Source organism: Apodemus sylvaticus, chromosome 2 (genome assembly GCF_947179515.1).
Source record: "Apodemus sylvaticus chromosome 2, mApoSyl1.1, whole genome shotgun sequence".
NCBI lineage: Eukaryota > Metazoa > Chordata > Mammalia > Rodentia > Muridae > Apodemus > Apodemus sylvaticus.
In genome coordinates, this window is record NC_067473.1 from 130,185,019 (window position 1) to 130,204,484 (window position 19,466).

General features: G+C 44.2%; 1 protein-coding gene across 11 annotated transcripts in view; it reads right to left on the reverse strand.

Moving 5' to 3' along the window:
- Foxp1 (forkhead box P1) overlaps window positions 1–19,466 on the reverse strand; it is a 448,446-nt gene that overhangs the window by 94,314 nt on the left and 334,666 nt on the right. The window contains exon 1 of one of the 11 annotated variants that reach the window (XM_052174421.1): window positions 7,970–8,017. The exons of 9 other annotated variants lie outside the window; for them this stretch is intronic. In XM_052174421.1, the coding sequence (XP_052030381.1) occupies window positions 7,970–8,002 (33 nt within the window). In that variant the 5' untranslated portion in view covers window positions 8,003–8,017. Of the gene's footprint in view, window positions 1–7,459; window positions 7,576–7,969; window positions 8,018–19,466 lie in introns of those variants that run through there. One more of the 11 variants, XM_052174422.1, reaches the window with a different exon arrangement.

The window sequence follows — 19,466 nt, forward strand, 5'->3', positions numbered from 1 at the left end:
ACTTAAAATACACATGTGCAGCCACAGTTAACACTATTTGAGCTTCCAGGGGATAGCATGAATTAAAGAAGAAAAAAAAAAGAAAAGTAAAAGCAGTGCAGGATATAATGCTGACTGATAGCAATGGGGTGTGGCCCATCCCAGGTGCACACAAACCCGCCTGAGTGGCAGAAATACAGCTGTGCTCGGCCATCTGAACTCGGCTAGTATGGCCTGCTGCTGCTACTTAATACCAGCAACTAGGGAAGCATCTTGAGCACCAGTCACTGGTAAAGGCTCAAGCTCTGCCGGCACTGATCTCCTCCACCTCCAGAAGGACTCTCCATCGCTGGAACGCTGGCAGACTCTCAAACAATGCCCCCTGCTTTCTGTTTTCTTCTACTTACAAGTGGGGGAAGGTGGGCGATGGCGAAGAGGGGTGTTGAAATTTCAAAAGCAAACAAACAAACAATAAAAAAAAAAAAACCACCTCAGAAACAATACTTGGTTCTAATCTAGGAGACAATTGAAGGAATTGGGTGGGAGGCGAGATGACACAATATAAATACTGAAAATAACATGTTATCATTTCTTTCTCTCCCTTTCCTTTACACTGAAGTTAACTCCAAGTAAACACTGCCCAGCATAAACACACACAGACTTTGTACATTCACAGCCTCTCCTAATTACTGTGTGTACAAATCAGATAACAGAGATGGGGAAAATGAAACACTGTTTTCATTAACTGTCTACCACAGTAATTCCATTAAATTATTTTCAAAGAATTATTTGGGGAACTGTTTTCCAGCCTCTGATTGTGAGCCACATGGATGGCCCCAGAAAATCACTTGCTTTCCATACGTCGATCAGTGTTTGGGTGGCAACCGACGCGGTTAGGCAATGTCACCCAGTCAGCCACATAACGAGAGCAAAATAAATTAAATGAGAAGGCTCTAGAATGTCAAAACAAAAGCAAACAAAGAAAATGGCTCTATTTTAAGAAAAAGTGGAGGAATTATGCCCAATTTTCTAGGATCACAGGGAAGCTAGCTTGTATGTGTACCAGTGACCACCTGGGAAAATATAGGCCAGTTTTCAGAATTAATAGCTAATAGATACAATCAATCGGCAGACACCAATGTCTCTGTGTCACTAAAAAAACAGAAACAAAAAAAAACAACAAAAAAACAAACAAAAACAAACAAACAAAAAACCCCTGAACTCAGATCAAGTACCATGCAAGGTCTGTATCACAAAATGGGGGAAAAATGTATTTCTGACATAATATTTCTGTCTAAAAAAAAAAAAGAAAAAAGACATGGTATTCATGTGGAAAGTATAATTCTCTTTCATTGTGGAATGCTGCTCTTTGTATAACTCTTTTAGACTTAGCTATTTTATCATAATACTGTACAAAGCATTAATGCAGGTAATGGTTATTATATTAATGCAAAATCATCTAAGTACTCACTCATCAGCCTAACTGTTCTCTCAGCAACAATACAACCACCTATTAAAATTTTAGAAAAAAAAAAGAGGCCTCTTTAAAATGCAATTAGCATTTCATTTTTTATCATTTTGTTTATTACATTCTATCAAAGAGAGGCTATCTTCCTTTCGAAAAGAATTGTTAGGGCTAATGCTCGCCTGCCAGTCAGGAGTCACTTCAGGTTAGCAGCCCAAAGAAGCCATGCCTTGCAGAACTGGGCTCTCCTTGTCTTTACATTAAAAACAAATGGTAAAATTCATATTTGTCTACAACAGCAAGGAGTGGCTGGAGGCTGCCCTGTGCTTCTCTGCCCAGGTTTCCCAGGCAGGCAAGGTTGTGCCACCAAGTGCCAGCCTAATTGTTTAAGCTCTAATAAATATCAGCTTCATTTGCATAAAAATGTAAAGTTTACATAAATTAAATTGCTTCTCCCATTAGCAATTGTTAAACACAGGCAGGAGACAATGAGAGCTGCCCATGGAAATCATCACTTAAGAATTAATCTCTTCAACCTCAAACCACTACTATTATTTATTGTTATTGTTATTGTTATTGTTATTATTATTACTATTATTATTACTTAAATAGAGAAAAATGCTATCCCTTTCCTTTCACAATCTCCTTTTCCTGTAGGTGGGCTGGAAAACTATTTAGAGTGAATAAATAATGCTAACATTTCATATTAACAAAAACAACAAAATCATTTTTAAGTGCTGAGAACGGGAGATGGGGGTCACTAGTCCAGAAAGTTCCTTAGAAAAGATTTGGCCTACAAATCTTTTAACTCTTGAAGGGACGGGGAAGAGACTTTAGCTAAGTAAGTTCTCTTAAATTAAAACATTATTACAAATAATGAAAGTGATAGCAACCACATCAATCCTGTTGAGAAATGCACACCATTAGAGCAAGCAAGAAAAATCTGGATAGTTTAAAAAACAAAAAAAAGGATTACTGTTACATGGGGAAGAATTAAATGTTTACCTTCCCCCTAAAAAAGACTTTTTTCAAAACTAACAATTAAATTGATTATTCTCCTTACTTCAAGGATACTAGCCCAAAAAATGTGAGAGAGATTAAGTACAAATATAAATGAATGAATGAATGAATGAATGAATGAATAAATAAATAAATAAATAAATAAATAAATAAGCAAGCATGCAAGCAAGCAGACAGGCAGGCCCAAAAGGTATTACTCCAAAGTTGAATATAGATTTATCAAGGCACTCCCATTTTCCTTCTACCTTTTCAAGAATTACTTATGCAGTTACTCACGCATAACTCCAACACCTTCACCTGATAGATCACAGTTAAGGCAAGGGTGTGTGTGTAAATGAGATTCTAATGAGGAAAAACATCAGTTGCTTCTTTGACAATTTCTCAATTCATTGATTTATTCCTAATAAAGACAAAAACCCAACCAAAAGCTCCCTACATGTGAAGGGTCAAAATATAATTAAAAAAAAAAAAAAAAGCCTTGTAAAATAAAATCAGCTCAAATCAGGGACCGTGAAGACCTGCCTCATGGAGTGGTGTGACAGTTAAGAACAACTGAGCAAAAAGCTATCTTCAGGGACAAAAAGGAAAAAAAAAAAGAAGAAAGAAAGAAAAAAGTAAAAGAAATTAAGCTGCCACAACTGTAACAGGTTAGATGAAAAAAAAAATCAAATTTTAATGTATTCTCCCCTGTGTCATCTTGTTTTGTCAAGACATCAAATAGAATTGGGAAGTACAAAATAACAAGCCCCTGAGAAATCAGAGAGGCTGACCTTTTTGATGTTGTTGATTTACCTTGTTCTCGGTTATTTGAACAATGATGTTTCAGATTTGAGGGCAAGATAAAGCTTAAGAATTAAAACATGATACCGAGGTACTCTAAACAGCTGTAAGAAGCTCACCGGCACATTCAGCCCACACTTTCATTGATTGGTTGCTTTAACCCAAGGAGAACATGAGGCCTAATGCACGGGCTCAGTAATTCTTTTTTTCACTTTAAATTAATTTTCTCCTCAAACACCTGCCAGGTTGGAGGAAGGACTCGGAAAAGGGTATCCCTTCTTATCACCTAAAAGGCGAGGCCCAGGTTAGCTCTACCCAGCACCCCAAGGCCCCATGACGCACAGGCGGATGGTCTGCAATGGAGGACCTGAGTTTTCAGTGTTACATTGGAGGGGGGGGGGGGCACTGAATGTAGAAGACAGGCACTCTGAAATGACTCAAAACAGTTTTCAAGGAATACCATGTTGTCCCCACCAAAAAGAAGACAAAACTCACACCAAACAACAGTTTTAGCTTACAGGGTCAAGACTTTCCACAAATATACCATTGCAGGTGAGCATCAAGTCATAGACTTCTTACCCCAATTCTAACCTTAAAGTACAGCTGGACATCTCAACAGCAACACAAATACAAGCCTTCTATGAAATCTTATGACAGGGACCCATGCAGCATGATTTCTCTATGAAAGCAGCTTCTACCAAGGCATACATTGAAACAAAAAGATGCAAGCAGATAAAAACATCTGTTTAGAGACATAAAGGTAAATAAGGCAGTGTTTGCAAGCACTAGATATTCTAAAGACCAAGATAGTAATAAGGCTATTTGATGATGGAACTCCTTGTTACTGACTGCAGAACTCAACGTGCAACACAGAGAGACACAATGTACGCCTTTAGTCACTCTAACCTTTTCTGGTCAACTGTTGCTACGGTTTTTCCTTGACTGTAAATCACGAGGAACTACCTCAAGGGGCTTCTCACTGATCGCTGTTTCCCCGGTTACTTAGAGTGTCGTTTGAAAAGTTCCCCTTAGTGATGTTCGTCCACAGCGAAACCACATAATAAAATGGATCTCTCTAAGCTTCCTTTTTTCTGCCAATACAAACTGTACTCAAATTTTTAGTATGAGCTGAGAATCTGGCCACCACATTCCCTCCTGATCGTCACAGAGACACAGTAATTCAAACGCCACCCCTGCCACGTTAGCCGCGGCAAAGCTGGACTTTGATTGCTTTTAATTCATCTGGATTTTAATTTCCCTGTCTCTTGCCATTGTGTGGAGGCTGGCTGAAAAGTTGCAGAACTGGTCAGTGTCATAAAGGAGTTTATCTTTCAAGTGACAGGTCCTGACAATGTGCAAACCTAAGGCTGGGATGGACAGGGTTTGTTTTTAAGGTACGTTTAACTGCAAACAAAAAAAATTTTTTCCCCCAAATCAACTATTCCTATTTAAGCTTTCTGACGATTTAGTTTACCAACTGAGCAACGTTATGCAACACTGCATGCCTTTACATGCACTGCTTTAGCTGGTGGAGATTTAATTAAGATCACAGCCTCTAAAATCCCTGTCAAATGAAAATTCAGTGAAGACAATACTCTACATAGCTTCATGTACAACGTTGCCATTCCATCCCTGAAAAAAATATGAGTTAATCCACGTTTCTATGGCTGCAGACAAAAAGTTCACTAATTTTATTTTCTTTTGACACTTGGGTTGTTTTCTATTGTTTGTCATAAGATCATTCCCTTCCAAGAAGGGAAGGGGGGGGGGGGGGGAACAGAAAAAAAAAAAAAAAAAAAACCTGAGTGAGACATGCTACAGAAAACGCCGTTGACATTATTATCCGACATTATCATAGCTCAGCTATGATGTCATCAATTTTAATATAAGCAACACAAACTCAAAAGTTTCATCTGATGAAATATGTCTATTAAAAAGCACAACACAAAGCCTACCTTCTTTCCATTATTTGGATTAAATCACTGACAGGCCATGTTCCCTATTCCTGTAAACGGTCAACTTTCTGTTTGACAGGCTGCAGGCAGATTTGGGGAGGAAAGGTAGTTGTTCAGGCGAATTGGCAAATAAAGTCCACTCCTAGCATTCTATAAGGAGTCCTAAAGGTTGGAAAACAAGTGTCTCTGATACATTTTTATTTCTCCTACACTAGAATTGACCTGTGCTAATTTATCTTAAAGAAGGTGGGGGGAGGTGGCTGAGTGGTGTTTTAACCTAGACAAATGCATTTGAATTTGCATCATTTTGATATTTGGTTGCTTATGTCATGCCTTCAAAATGACAGGTGCTTGCAGTTTCACTCTTGACGGCTACTACACAAATAACTGTCTTGCCTGAAAGGGCTAATGCAGTACTAATGAACAATAAATCAACTTTGATTATCAAGTGTCAGCCCACAGAGTTCTATCACATCCCAGCGATACTGGCAGCCAGTGTCTGGGCAGGCAGTCTGTATTTCGGTTTCATTTTTACACACTTTTGACTTAAATGTGTCAGGCAGCTACAAAGAACCACATAAAATAGAGGCTTTCCTCTCCCCCACCCCACCCCCCAGTCAGATCTGCTTTACTGATTGATGAATCTGAAATATCCAAGATATCCTGCTAGTCTAACAGGAACACACCAGAGCCTGAAGTGGAATCACAAGCTCATTATGTTCGTGGACTCTGATACTAACAGGCAACTTTATAACACTCTACCACATGCATCTCCTCTGACTGCACATATAGATCTTTATGAAAAGTATCTCACAAACAAACAAACAAGGCAAAAGGGACCACCTCAGAAATAAAGAAGTCACTTGCATCTTTAACTGGAAAATAAAAATGGAAGTCTTTTTACCCTAACTTCCTAATGATAAAACACATGTAAGCTCCCCCCCCCCTTAGGCAGATTAGTCACTGATAGTATGATTCACGTTTCCTGTTATCAGCCTTATTTTTCCCCCAAATGTGTCACTTTCAGAATGTTGGAATCTATGGAAATGAGGTGATTTGCATTTTTAAATGGGCTTGATTAGAACATTTGGTCTGTGTGGACGAGCATAAAACAATTATCAGACATTTTGGTTGTAACCGGAAGGCCTTGAAGGAGTTAATCCCAGGGAGGAAGACACTACATGTGCTGTGCTCGCCAGCCAACTATCATCCTCTTCCCAAAGGTTCTCGGCTTCCCGGCCCACTCTTGAAAGGGGAAAAAAAGTCCCGTCTACACTGACCATCTCGGTTCTGATAGTTGAGTTGGCTATTACTTAGGGCCGGTTCAGATGGGAATTCGCGGTGACAAGCCTTCAGGCTCCTGCCCTTTCAAACCCCAAACCTTGCTCACTACTTTATGAACGTGGCCAAGTAATGCCACAGTAGATGCAGATCTCCAACCTGCCGGAGTGCGTGGCACAGCCTGTCTGCCTGCTGCCTGCCTGCAGAAGTGCTGGGCTCTCTCCCTTACTTCCTCCTTACCCTGGGTATGAACTCCTTGAATATCAACAGCTAAGCTGCAAAGGCCCCAGGACAGACAAGAAACAAACTACCAGAAGCAAAAGAAACCGCCACACAGGTTCCACTGAGACTGAAGGCTTCTTTTCTATTTCACACGCTCTAGGAGTGACATGAATCACATACCCCAGATAGATGCCCTCCAACACACACACACACACACACACACACACACACACACACACACACAGCAATGGTGTGGATGGTTGGCACCGAGGAACAGCCAAAAGGGCTTTACCAAAGTGGCTGCGTGAAGGCCACACCAGCGGAAAATGAAACACCAACATCGGGGAAAGATGCAGAGGAAAAGAGAAATACACGCAGGACTTCCTCCAACTCCCAACTCCACTTCACCCAGAAACAGTTTTTAAAAAGAGACAAGAGAGCGCAACAGAGAGCGAGGGAGATCTGTGTCTAGGAGCCACAGGCCTGCTTCCCACCCTCCTGCTCAGCTCCGCTTCTACTTCCAGAGCGCAACTCCACTCCAAGTTGATCAACAGCGCCCGGGCTGGTACTGCCGAGCCTGAGAGTCAAGTTGAAGGCTGCGGGGAGCCCCAGTCTTCCCTGCGGAGGTACCCGGAATCCCGGGAAGCTGGAAGTGCACAGCCCGGGGTGATGGGATGGGTTGGGGGGAGAGGGGGAAGAGGAGGAGGACGAAGACGAGGAAGCGAAGCGGGCAAAGACGAGGAGGACCGGGACCAACCTGACACTCTCCATGTAGCCGCCAGGCGCGCGCAGCCGGCTCGGGGCGCCCGCGCGGGGCCGGGCTGGGTCCGGCGGCCTCGGTGCAGGCGGACTGCACGCGCAAGGGGCGCTCGGGCTCGCGGGCTGCCGCGCCGCGCCGCGCCCACCCGCCCCGCCTTGCTCCACCAATCACAACCCGCCTCTAAACACCCCGCGCCGCCGCTGCGCCCCACACAATGGGCTCCGCCCGCGCCCCGCGCCCCGGCCCCCTCCGCGCGCGGCAGGTGAAACCGACGCTCGGCCCCGCCGCCCGCCTTTTGTCTCCCCAGCAACTCCTCTTTAATTGCTGTTAACCCGGTGACCCCTCTAGGGCTGACGTCTGGACCGGAGCCGGGCACCGCGCCGGGCGCGCATCTCCTCTCCCCCAACCCCCTTCTCTCTCTGCGTCCTGGGCCCCCCGCTGCCCAGCCGGCTTTGGGGAAAGGGCTTGTTTGTTTCCTCTTCGAAACTGACAAAGAGTTGTGCTAACCTTCCAGGACGCGGAACAGGAGGGCCCCCCCATGCACCCTCCGCCAAGCAAGCCTACAACCCCAGCTGCTCTGAGCTACTGAACCGGCCCAAGGGCAGGCTTGCGGGGCGCCAGGCTGTGCCTTTCCTCGAAACCCGGCCTCAGTGGAGAACTTTCACTTCACGTCGGTGGTGGGGCCCAGCCTTCATCTCCCTGCCACCCTTGCAGATACAGAGGCCACCTCGCCGAGTGTGCCTGTTCACACAGGGAAGAAACCCCACATGGGGCTCCAAATAATTCACCACGCAACGTGCCTCCTCGCTACTAACCCTCTAGAACGACAGCTGCCACACGTTTGCTAAGAAATAATTCTTGAAATTCCTTTCTTATTTATGCAACATCAGCCACAACAAAAGCGCCTCTCAACAGGCACTTTGAGATGACCTCGGTTGGAAACACTCACTACTTAGATGCTGAGAGCAAGAGCGAAGAGCAGGTTTTTTTTCTTCTTCTTCTTCTTTTAAAGTTACCAACAATGCTAAACTTTGTTTGGCTCAAGTGTCAGGATTTAAGTGGCAGATTAGCCTACAAGGTATCGGCAGCTTCAGAAATCACCTCTCAATTCTGCTAGTTCCAAACTTAGAGAAAAACTTTCCGGTTTGTGTATTGATCGAGACAAAATAAAACCAACCCACAAAGTTTTATTATTTTCTTGAAAATAACCAGGAAACAGACTAGTGAAATAAATGATTATCCAATTCTCAATATGAACCATAAAAAAAGAGCAACAAAGTATAACCCAGTACATTCCAAGACTTTTTACTTGAAAGTTCTTTTCAATTTGAGATGCATTAAATGTAGGTTGCTACAAACCAGAAAGCATACTAACATATTTCTAATTAAGAAATTGCCTGGACTTCAATGAGGTTAACAAGAGATAAACATCCCCTCCCCACCCCACCTCACCCCCCCCCCCACAGGAATCTGGCTGGAAAATGCAAGAGCACCCTTGCCTTTCCCATCCATTCAGGTGTTAAATAGGTTCAGCACACACCACTCTCCTCCCAGAAGTGTTTTGTGTCAGATAACAAATTTATTAATGGTCTTTGTTTTTTCCGGGTCACGTAAATGTCACCCCACCCTTTCATGAATATTCAATAAAGAACCAGGGTGGCTTTGAGAATGGGGGTTCTAGAAGGGCCTTGAATCTGCCAGAACACCCTAATCCCTCCATCAGTAGAACTCTTGAGTTTTAAAGAAACAGGGTGTTTCTTTCCAGAAGGGCAGGCAGAAGCCCCAAAATAGGAAATGAAAATAGAGGAAGTTTTCCCCAAACCAACACCCCTCAAAAAGTAAAAACAGCCATTTTGAAATACACAGTGATTTAAAAAAAAAATTAAATTGAGAGTTTATGCGTGTGAACAAAGCTGAGGTGAGCTGGAAATAAAAGACGTGTTTCCTCCAGCCTGAGATCTTCAGGAGGTCCCCATAAAACTCTTGCATGCATTGACAAGTCGGGCTTCCTCCACAAAGGTCAGTGTTTATCAGTTAATAGTCTCCAGGAGCTTCAAAACAAACAGTAAACAAACAGGCAAACAACAACATTACAGACGCTCAGGGCCCAGCTGTGGAGGCCGGCCTGACACAAAATAATTAAAGACTGATGCAATGCTCACGGTAACGCAAGGCTAAATTGCACAGTGGTGGCTGGGAGCACCATGGGACTGCAGAGCATGGGGAGGGCTGGGAAGGCCCCTCAGGGAAGCCGTGTGTAAAGGGCTGATGGTTTGGATAAGAGGATACTAGACCAGACAGAGGGAAATGGTTTAGCAAAAACAGCCCAGAGGCTACCAGGAGCCCAGTCCACCCTCTCAGAACAGATAGATGGCGCAGTGACTCAGAGGCTAGTTAGTACCTGGGAAGGAATCACACCACCAGTGAGAAACCTGTGTTCCTTTCTTTGTAGGAACCTGGGACAATTTTGTCTAATTTTGGGAATCCTAGGGTGGCCTCATAAGGTTTTTGGACCCGAGACTGGCATTCTGGGAGAGTTGCTGCATTCTATGCCTTGAGGAAAATATAAAAATTTTAAACCTTCCACTAACAAGAGAAGTCACAGTTACTGCCATTTTTAATTACCTCCAACATGAGGTTGTTTTGGAAAGCTGGGGCAAAGAGACAAAGACAAAAAAGAAAAAAAAAAAGGAGGATGAAAAATAATTAAGATTATTATGGGGGCGTTAGCTTGAGTTACTCAGCCCCAGGGGCGGATGCACTTGAAACTTCAATGGAAATTGCCATCCCATTTTTCAGAGGAAGAAACTGAGTTTTAGTAATGCAATCTGGGAACCAGACTTGGAGGTCAACATGTCTGTAATACCAGTACTTGGGAGGTAGAGTCAAGAGTTCACAGTTATTCTCAACAACATAACAAGTTCCAGACCAGCCTGGGCTCCATGACAATTTGTCTCAAAACAGAAAAACAAAAACAAATAAACAAAACCCCAGAAAGGCAGAGTGGTTTTGCTTCCCCATGAGTCAAGCCGCAAGCCTCATGCCACAGCTCTACAAGGCAAAGCAGACACTGGATAATCGCAAAGGGTGGAGTGGGGGAGGCCACGGGAGGGGGCAGGGGGAGGAGTTGTTGATGATTACACAAACCGGATACCTGAGGTAGGGGTGGGGGCGGCTCATGTTTAAGGAAGAGTGAAGGAAACAATAAATACTGTACTTAAAAATATTTGGGATGCCCACATCCTAACACCCACAACAGACACAGTCTTGTTCAAACACCACATATTAAGAAACCTGTCAGTTGCTAAATGAGTCCATTGTGCAGCTGGCTGTGCACTTAAGAACAGATTACTATGATCCCATACCAAACTCTAACCACCAAATCATACACCTGGGACTGGAGCTGGGTATTCTGTTTGGTTTTGTAGAGCCTCAGCCTTGAACACAGAAGAAAGTGAAAGGTTTTACAGTCTATTCGGAGCGAGGGCTGGAGACAAGCAGCATCAGAGGAAGAGGTAGCAGGAGCACCCCCTCCTGACATTCTTTGACACGTTGGTGAATGGTGCCACAGCAGTGAGGTAGATGAGGTCACAGGGCCCTGGCCCACGTGCAGCTCAGCACCTGCTTGCCCAGAGCTGCTTGCATACAGCTAGCAAAAGGACACCGCAATGGAGCCAAAACCTGAACTGTGGCTGAGAGGCCAAAATCTAATGCAAGTTCATGGTCTTCTTCCAAACATGCTTATATCAACAACCCCCACCCTCTCCAACTAATTTAGTAGAGTAGCCAGAATACGATGACAGAATTTAAAAAAAAAAAATCTAGCCAAGTGATTCTTTTCCGGAAGCCTAGGAGATTTTAGGTCCTTCTCTACCCAGCCCCATATCTGATGGATTGCTTCTTCAGAAAGAACTCCCCTACAGTATTCCTCCAAAGACCAGCAGTGGGGCCCACCAATTAGAGTTACTAAATTGCAACCGCCGTGGCCCTTTCCTGAGATTTGGACATCTGTCTCTAAGGAACCCCGTTTCTGTCTTGATTTAAGCACTGCTTTTACTTAAAAATATAAATTAATACATCATCCATCTGCAGGGAGCCAGAGCAGTTAGCTGCCTATCGATACTGTTTGTGTCGCTGTTACGTTGACAGTGAAACTAATTATGTTGTTTTTCATCTGTGCCTGCTAGTTTGGCCAAGGGAAAAGTCTCCGTTGCACTGGAGGCTGAATTTCTCTTTACGACAGACTCCAAATCACCATTCATATCTTCCCTGATTGCAACACTTTATAATGCCAGTATCATGGAATAATTTATAGATACATACACAGCATGCTGTGTCAACATTCAGGGAACTTATAATGGGTCCATGAGCTACAGAAAACATTTACCAAAATAAATTTTAAAAGTTTAAAGATTCTTCACTGGGACACTGTCTCAAACGAAAAAGAGGAAAAAACCCAAAAAGATAAACAAACAAAAAACCCACTCTTCATGATAAATGTGAAGGCATTCCTCAAACACTGAGGTAAACAAAATCACCCAAAAAATCCGAGCCCTGCTTCTCATTGATAGAAATTATCCTCTCCTGTTCATGATAAAACTATAATCCCTTGCGTTAATATGGTGTGAAATTTACTAGTGTGTTGCTTCTGCCAAGGGGTTCTAACAGATTACATGGATGTGTGTAAAATTCTCAAAATCGTACATGTTTTAGGGCAGAAGAAAATAGCCCCCCCCCCAACGGGTATTATCCTTCACATCAAGAAGGGGAAAGTCAGGTCCATCAGCACCAAGTGACATCACCATGCCCCCTTGCCAGAGTGACAGCATGTTAACCCTGGGCAGGAAACTCAACAAGAAGAGGGCACTGAAGAGAAATGAAAAGATGGCTCCTGGGGGAAATGACATTCTTTTTTTAATTTTTTTCAACGTTTAATTATGTAGAAACTCGCTGGTATCAGATGAATTCACTGACCACCTTTCGTGGAGTCAGCTTTCCAGAAGGTCCGTGGAGTGAGTGTGCGACAGGCAGGGTGAGAGGCAGGGGAGGCATGTCCCATCTTGCCCTGGGAACAAAGCTCCCATCACAGATTCTCCTCCTAGGCCGCGCCACCCTCCTCTGACCCTGGGTTGACACACCCTTGTGTCAAAACCTTCTTTACGCCTGCCCTCTGCTGGTAAGCCTGCCAGGATTAGGAAATTCCATCTATCTCAATTTATTTCGAAGACAACTTTTAAAAGCCTGGCAGAGAGATGTGTAAAGGATCTGTTAACTGAAACACATAGAGCAAGAGGCTGAAGCAAAGTAGAGGGGCTGGGCAGGGGCAGCAACAGCCAAGGGTGGCTCTCTAAATGAGTGGACCTTCATCTGTCTATTCTACTGCCTGCTGTCTCATGGCTCATGGCTTAGCAGTGCAAACTTTATATTTTCGCTTGCCTAGGAGAGCAACCTGCACGGCCGCTGGGCATCCTGCCTTTTCTTGCTTATTCTCCAGGGAGAATATGTCAGCTCATTTTCAATAAAACACCTTCTTAGCGGTAATGGGCCACTGTTCCCGTTTCAATAGTCCCTGAGGTTTCATGATCTAGTATATTTAGCTGAGTCAAGTTCAAGTTTTCTGCTGGCATTCCGAAGATCCACAAAAGGACGAGGCCCCGCTCCCGGCCTGCCCATAAGTGAAAAACAACAGCTTAACTTTTGTATCAGTAGCTACAGAGCCGTCTCCCCAGACAAAAGGAAGCTGTTGTATGCCAGCAGCTCCCCCCCCCCCCCATCAGCTACCCAGCCCTTGCAGGCCCTCCTGGAGGCTGCAGGAGGGCTCTGGCTTTTGGGGGGTAAGTTTCCACAGTGGTATGCTGAGGTCTAACAGTGCAACCCCGTCAGTGTCCATGGGACACGTGAGGCTTGTACAAATCCCTGCACAGCATTTCAAAACTCTATCTCGGGGATGGGGAGGTGAAGCTTACTTAGCAGCTGCAACCTCAAAAGCATTCAGAAGTCACCCTACTCCTGACAGCGCTTGCGATGCCGACGAAACGCTCTTAGAAAGGACACCCAATCTGGCCAACAATAAATCTTACCCAGGGAAGCCCACACAGGGCTGCGGAATCCCCTCCAAAGATAATTGCCTTCCACACAGCGTGGCAAAGAAACCACTACATGGAAAGCATTTTATGCAGCCCAGAAGCTCCTGACAGCTCGATTTTCTTTCTTTAATAGTCAATGATCACACACACACAGACACTTAACAACATACCTTTAAGAGTGGCCTAGCAAAATGCGAGACTACATCCAGTTTTAGAGAGAAAAGTTAGAAGGCCTGCTCTGGGAGTGGGGGAAGGAAGCAGAGGCTGAAGAGAGAGGATTCCTGCAGAAAGAGAACCATGGGAAGGGGATCTAAGGGTACATCCTCAAAGGCAACCCCAGGCTCCTCAAACTCATGAAGTTTCTAGACAGTTCTACATGCTGTGGGCCACATCCAACAGGCATGGAAGAGGCAGGCAGAGCTGTTATAATCCAAGGTGGCCTCAGGTAGTCTGGATCCTATCCCTGACACAGTCATGAGTGAATATTGTGGCTTTGGGCACGTCATCTCCATTCTTAGGAGTTAGCCTACATAGTTCTCCGAGATAATGAGAAAGATGGGCAGAACATGGTCTAGCTGACTTTAATCTATAGGTAGTGTCTGCTTATAGTTACAGTCCTATGTCAAACAACCAGAAGATGATTTAAAGATAGAAAGAGAGGTGGGAAGATGGTTCAGTGGCTAAGAGTACTTGCTGCTCTGGCAGAGAGACAGAGAACCTGGGTTTGGTTCCTGGCACCTATGTGACTGCTCAAAATCATGTGCTCCATGGGATCTGATGCCCTCTTCTGGCTTCCTTGGGTACCTACATTGTGTACATTCATACCTATAAACACACACAAACACACACATACACACACCCCTTGTTAAAGAAGAAAGAGACGCTAGGCGTAATACCATACATATAAACACACACACACACACACACACACACACACACACACCTTGTTAAAGAAGAGACGCTGGGGCGTAATACCATACATATAAACACACACACACACACACCTTGTTAAAGAAGAGACGCTGGGGCGTAATACCATACATATAAACACACACACGCGCGCACACACACACACACACACACACACACCCCTTGTTAAAGAAGAGACGCTAGGCGTAATACCATACATATAAACACACACACACACACACACACACCCTGTTAAAGAAGAAAGAGAAGCTAGGCCTAGGCGTATTACCTGTAATCCAAGCACTGGGATAGAAAGTAAGCAGTTCAAGGCCATCCTTAACACACAGTGAATTTAAAGCTAGCCTGGCAGTATGGACCTTGTTTTAAAACAAAACAAACAACAACAGCTAAGGTAGCTTGATTCTTAGACTTTAACCATCAAAGCAAGTCACCAGTAAGGCAGAGAAAAAGAACCACAAGAACCGGGTTGGAAACTGTCCACAGCCTTGACTGGGATTCTGGTCTAGAGAACAAACCCTGTTGTCTGGGTGTGGTGGTACACAGGAGCGATCCCATGAGTAGGGAGGCTGAGGCAGGTGGGGCGTGAGTTTAAGGCAGGCCTGGGTATGCAATAAGCCCTGGTCCCAAAGACAAACAAAACACAACCAGGAAAGGTGCAGGGGTGAGAGGGTGACAGACACAAAGGAGGGACCTCTTGAAATACCAACAGCTGTGCTGCATGGAATAAGTCACAGTCACACACATGCTTCATGACACGGCTGAGCCTGCATAGATGAGATCTCAGATGCAGATATGAGATGCCATAATTTCCAAATACAATTATGCTCTTTGACCATGCAACCTTCCCCCTCTCCCTTAACCACCTTGCTTGGTTTGTGTCCATTGCCCGAAGCCACCTCCCACCAGAATCATTTCTGAATTTCCTCCAGAGCCAGTCAACCGCCTCTGTGTCATCCTGGAAATAGGTGAAAGGGTAATCTCATGCCTCTAGTACAGGTTGGGGATGACAGGGCCGAAGCCTCACCTAAGGCTGGACTGCAGGAGCATTTCAGGAGTCGCATCACTGAGATGGTAGGTCCCCGTTGAGTCAAACATCTCTAGAGAAAATGCACACAGTAAAAGTATGGAGCCCTGCCTGCACGCTGATTATGTATTCTTTGTATTATTCCAAATGGCATTTCATTCTTCATGAGGAAAAGGAGCAGATGAAGCAGGAAGCTTTCAGGTCATATAGATCTTCCCTCTTCTCAAACAAATAAGGCATTGTGTCTGAACAAAGGAGGGATGTCTAATTGATCTTAATTAAATCCACTGATGTCCAGTTTTTGAGATGGGTCAGGGCACATCTATGTAATGTCACAACCTAACAGGCAGGACCTCTGGGATTAGAGGGCACTGTGGTTAACTGCTCGCCGACACCCTCCATCTCCAGGCAGCATGTACTGCTGTCAGTCAGCTTCCACTAGAGTCTACCCTCCTTCTTCAGTGTCTTGCTCGTACTATCTCTCTACACCTCATGCAAACCTGACCTCCTGGTAGACTGGGGCTCAAAGTCCAACCTCATCAGCAGCAATGACCACTCACCAGGGCCAGCCTTCCAACAGTATCATACCCTGCTATTCTATGAAACAGGACTCTTTCTGTTCCCACTGCACTTGAAGACAGTGACTTGGAGTTATGACAAGAGAGATGTGGGTCTAAACTCCATAGAAGCTACTGGTTACCAGTGAGTCATAGAAGTACATTTTGTATTTCTTTTTTTTTAATATTTTTTAAGATGTATTTATTTATTATATGTAAGTGCACTGTAGTTGTCTTCAGACACACCAGAAGAGGGCATCAGATCCCATTACAGATGGTTGGGAGCCACCATGTGGTTGCTGGGGTTTGAACTCAGGACCTTCGGAAGAGCAGTCAGTGCTCTTAACCGCTGAGCCAGCTCTCCAGTCCCACATTTTGTATTTCTTCATCCACATTAAAACCAATTATCTGCGTCAGAGAGGATAGCTATTGCTTTGTTCTGTTGTACAGGTGTTAAATTAATCATGTTTCTGGATCTGAGAGTGCTGCTGTGAATTCCTGCAATGTTTGACAAGTCCCCAGTCCCTAGACACGAGTCTACAAGGCTCTGATGGTGGTAACTGTAAGGTAACAGTAACCCTCTGCAGTCAATCGGCTAGTGAATGGCAGAGATGGGATTCTCCAGCCATCCTCCCCACTAAAACCCCAGCTTTCTCACTGGACAAGCTTTGTGCACATTGTAGAGCTCAGATAACTCTGAGGCAAGAACAGCAGCAACAGCAACAACAACAGGACCAGCAAAAACAACAACAAAAGCCACAGAAATAGCAATAGCATCAACAACAAATATAACCAGTCTTCAACAGAGAGGTGGTGGGAGTCCCACAAAGAGCTTACTGAAGGTCAGAGATGGGGGTTATGTCTTGGGCAAAGGAGCTAGCAAATGAACAGAAAAATGAAAGAAGTGGTACCTGGCAACAGGATGGAAGATAAACTCAGAGGTAACTAAGGTAACTATGGAAGTGTGTGATACATGGAACATTCCTGTAACTCCTATAACTCACCAACAGAAAACCTTATAAAGCATGTATTGGTATACCTACTTAACAGACAGATAAAGTGAGGCTCCAAGAGTTCAAATTACTTATCCAATGTCTTAGTGAGCAGAGAGTTGGGACTTCAACGATCTATAATACCCACTGGAAGTAAGGCTGGGGCTAGGTGTGAGCCTACACGAACAAAAAAGGCAGCCCTGTTGATTCCCCCTAGAAGCAAACTGTGACTATGGATGATCAACTATTAGACACAAATTAATCCTAAAGCAGCAATGTTTTGGAATCATTTCTACTTTTTACACAAATGTACAATATTACTTTGATTAGGGAGTATTTCACACTCTTCTATTGTGTGAGAGACTGTCCCTCTCCTTCCAGTACATTACTAGACACCAACCAGTGGCTGTCAGCCATAGTCTGGATAATGCCCAAGCTATTCTACTGGCACACATCTTAGACACAACAATGAACCAGCAGACTATGAGGCACGGTGACCCTGGAAGGATATGGCTTTCTCATCTTGCACAGGCTGTTTCCTGACTATACTTCTGGTAAACATCTGATCATTCCATGTCCCCATCTCCTCAACCTTTCCCCACCAGAGGCTTAGAGAAGATGGGGGCAGGTCACTACTCAGGGTGCTGTCAGCAATGAACTGTACCCCATCGCTGTTATTGTCACCACAGAGGACTTTCTCCTTCACCTATAATGCATTTCCACAAACCAAAAGATGATTTTAGTTCACTGGTCTTATTTTCCTAGGGAGAAGGACATAGCTCAACTTCCCAAATATCCCTATGCAACAGCTCTTTCGTGCAATTAAAGAAGACAGTTGGTTGTTTTGTGTCTGAAATTTAAGGTTACTAGAAAGAAAAACATCACTCTGAAGGCAACATGGCTATCTTATTTGAATACTCAGGTGACCAGGTATGCAACATCTAGCAGCTAGCACATCTCCTGAATGTGGCAGAGGAGTATGATCATCTATCTGGTAAAGATCACACTCCCCAGGATCCACTGAGTCAACTTTTTAGAGGGTTAGTCTGCCCCAAATGGCAAGAACTCTCAACTACAATTGGCTAAAAGGATACCTAATTTTGAGAAACCTTGCCTGTTGTGTATAAGATGTCGGTGTGTTTGTGTGTGGTGATACATGTAAGTATGTGTGTATGAATAATATCACAACGTGTGTGGTATCAGACAATGTCTGCCATCAGTCACTGCCTTCCAGCTTGTTCAATACAAGTCTTTGGGATGCTTTGTGGGTGAGGACAGCCAACCGCACACTTCACAGAAGCTCCTCCCTCCAGCTCCCTCTGTCTTGGTAGCAGTGGGGAGGCAGATGTCCACAACTTTGTCCTTTTTACATGGGTTTTGAGGTTCCAAACTCAGGCCCTCATTCTTGTTCAACAAATGTGGCAAACCCACAACCATCTCTCCAACCCTTAAAGCCCTAAATTTTCAGAACCTTTAACCTATTTTCCAACATTTTGTTTCTGTTACCTCATGGTATACAGAGTGTGTCTCCAGAAAAGAAAACCTTTCATGAGTCCCAGCCAGCTCGGCTCTAGGGAGGACTCAGCCTGTTCTCTCAGAGTACCACAATTAATGGCCTAACAAATTAATAGTTAAGATTCTTTGTAAAGTTTCTAACTTAGCATACTTTACAATGTGAAAAAATGGAATCTGCTCAGTGACCTCAGGTCACCTGGAATGGCCCCTCTCAGTCATGTTTATTTGCCTAGTAAACACCAGTGGACATGCTGGGACCTAGCAGGGGGCCCTTACCTGAACCTCTAGGATAAGGAACATTTTGAAATGAGACAAAGGTCAGCAGAATATTAAAAGGATGGTGCAAGGCTCAGCAAGTTCCATGGTCAGGCGAGGAAGACATTCAAGACTATAAAAAACAGTACACAAAAACATCACACAGTAGATGACATGGGCCCAAACCCCCGTAAATGTGGTGTCCTGGCATGATTGGCCATTAAAATTCATCTTCTTGGGCTGGAGAGATGGCTCAGTGGGTAAGAGCACTGATTGCTCTTCCAAAGGTCCTGAGTTCAAACCCCAGCAACCACATGATGGCTCATAACCATCTGTAATGTGATCTGACGCCCTCTTCTGGTGTGTCTGAAGACAGCTACAATGTACTTAAATATAATAAACAAAAATAAATCTTTAAAAATAAAAGCTTCTTTTAAAAAAAATCCATCTTTTTTTCTTCGAACTGCTGTTGTATTTACTAAATCCAAGTTTTATCCATTTCCTGCCTCACTCCCCATGTCTCATTTCCATGTAGCATGGTCTTACAGCCTTGTCCTCAGCTGGATCTGACACACACCTATTGCTTCCCAAGTCAGCAGTCTGACTTTCTGAATGCTGCCTTATGTGCTTGCAAACTGTGATTCC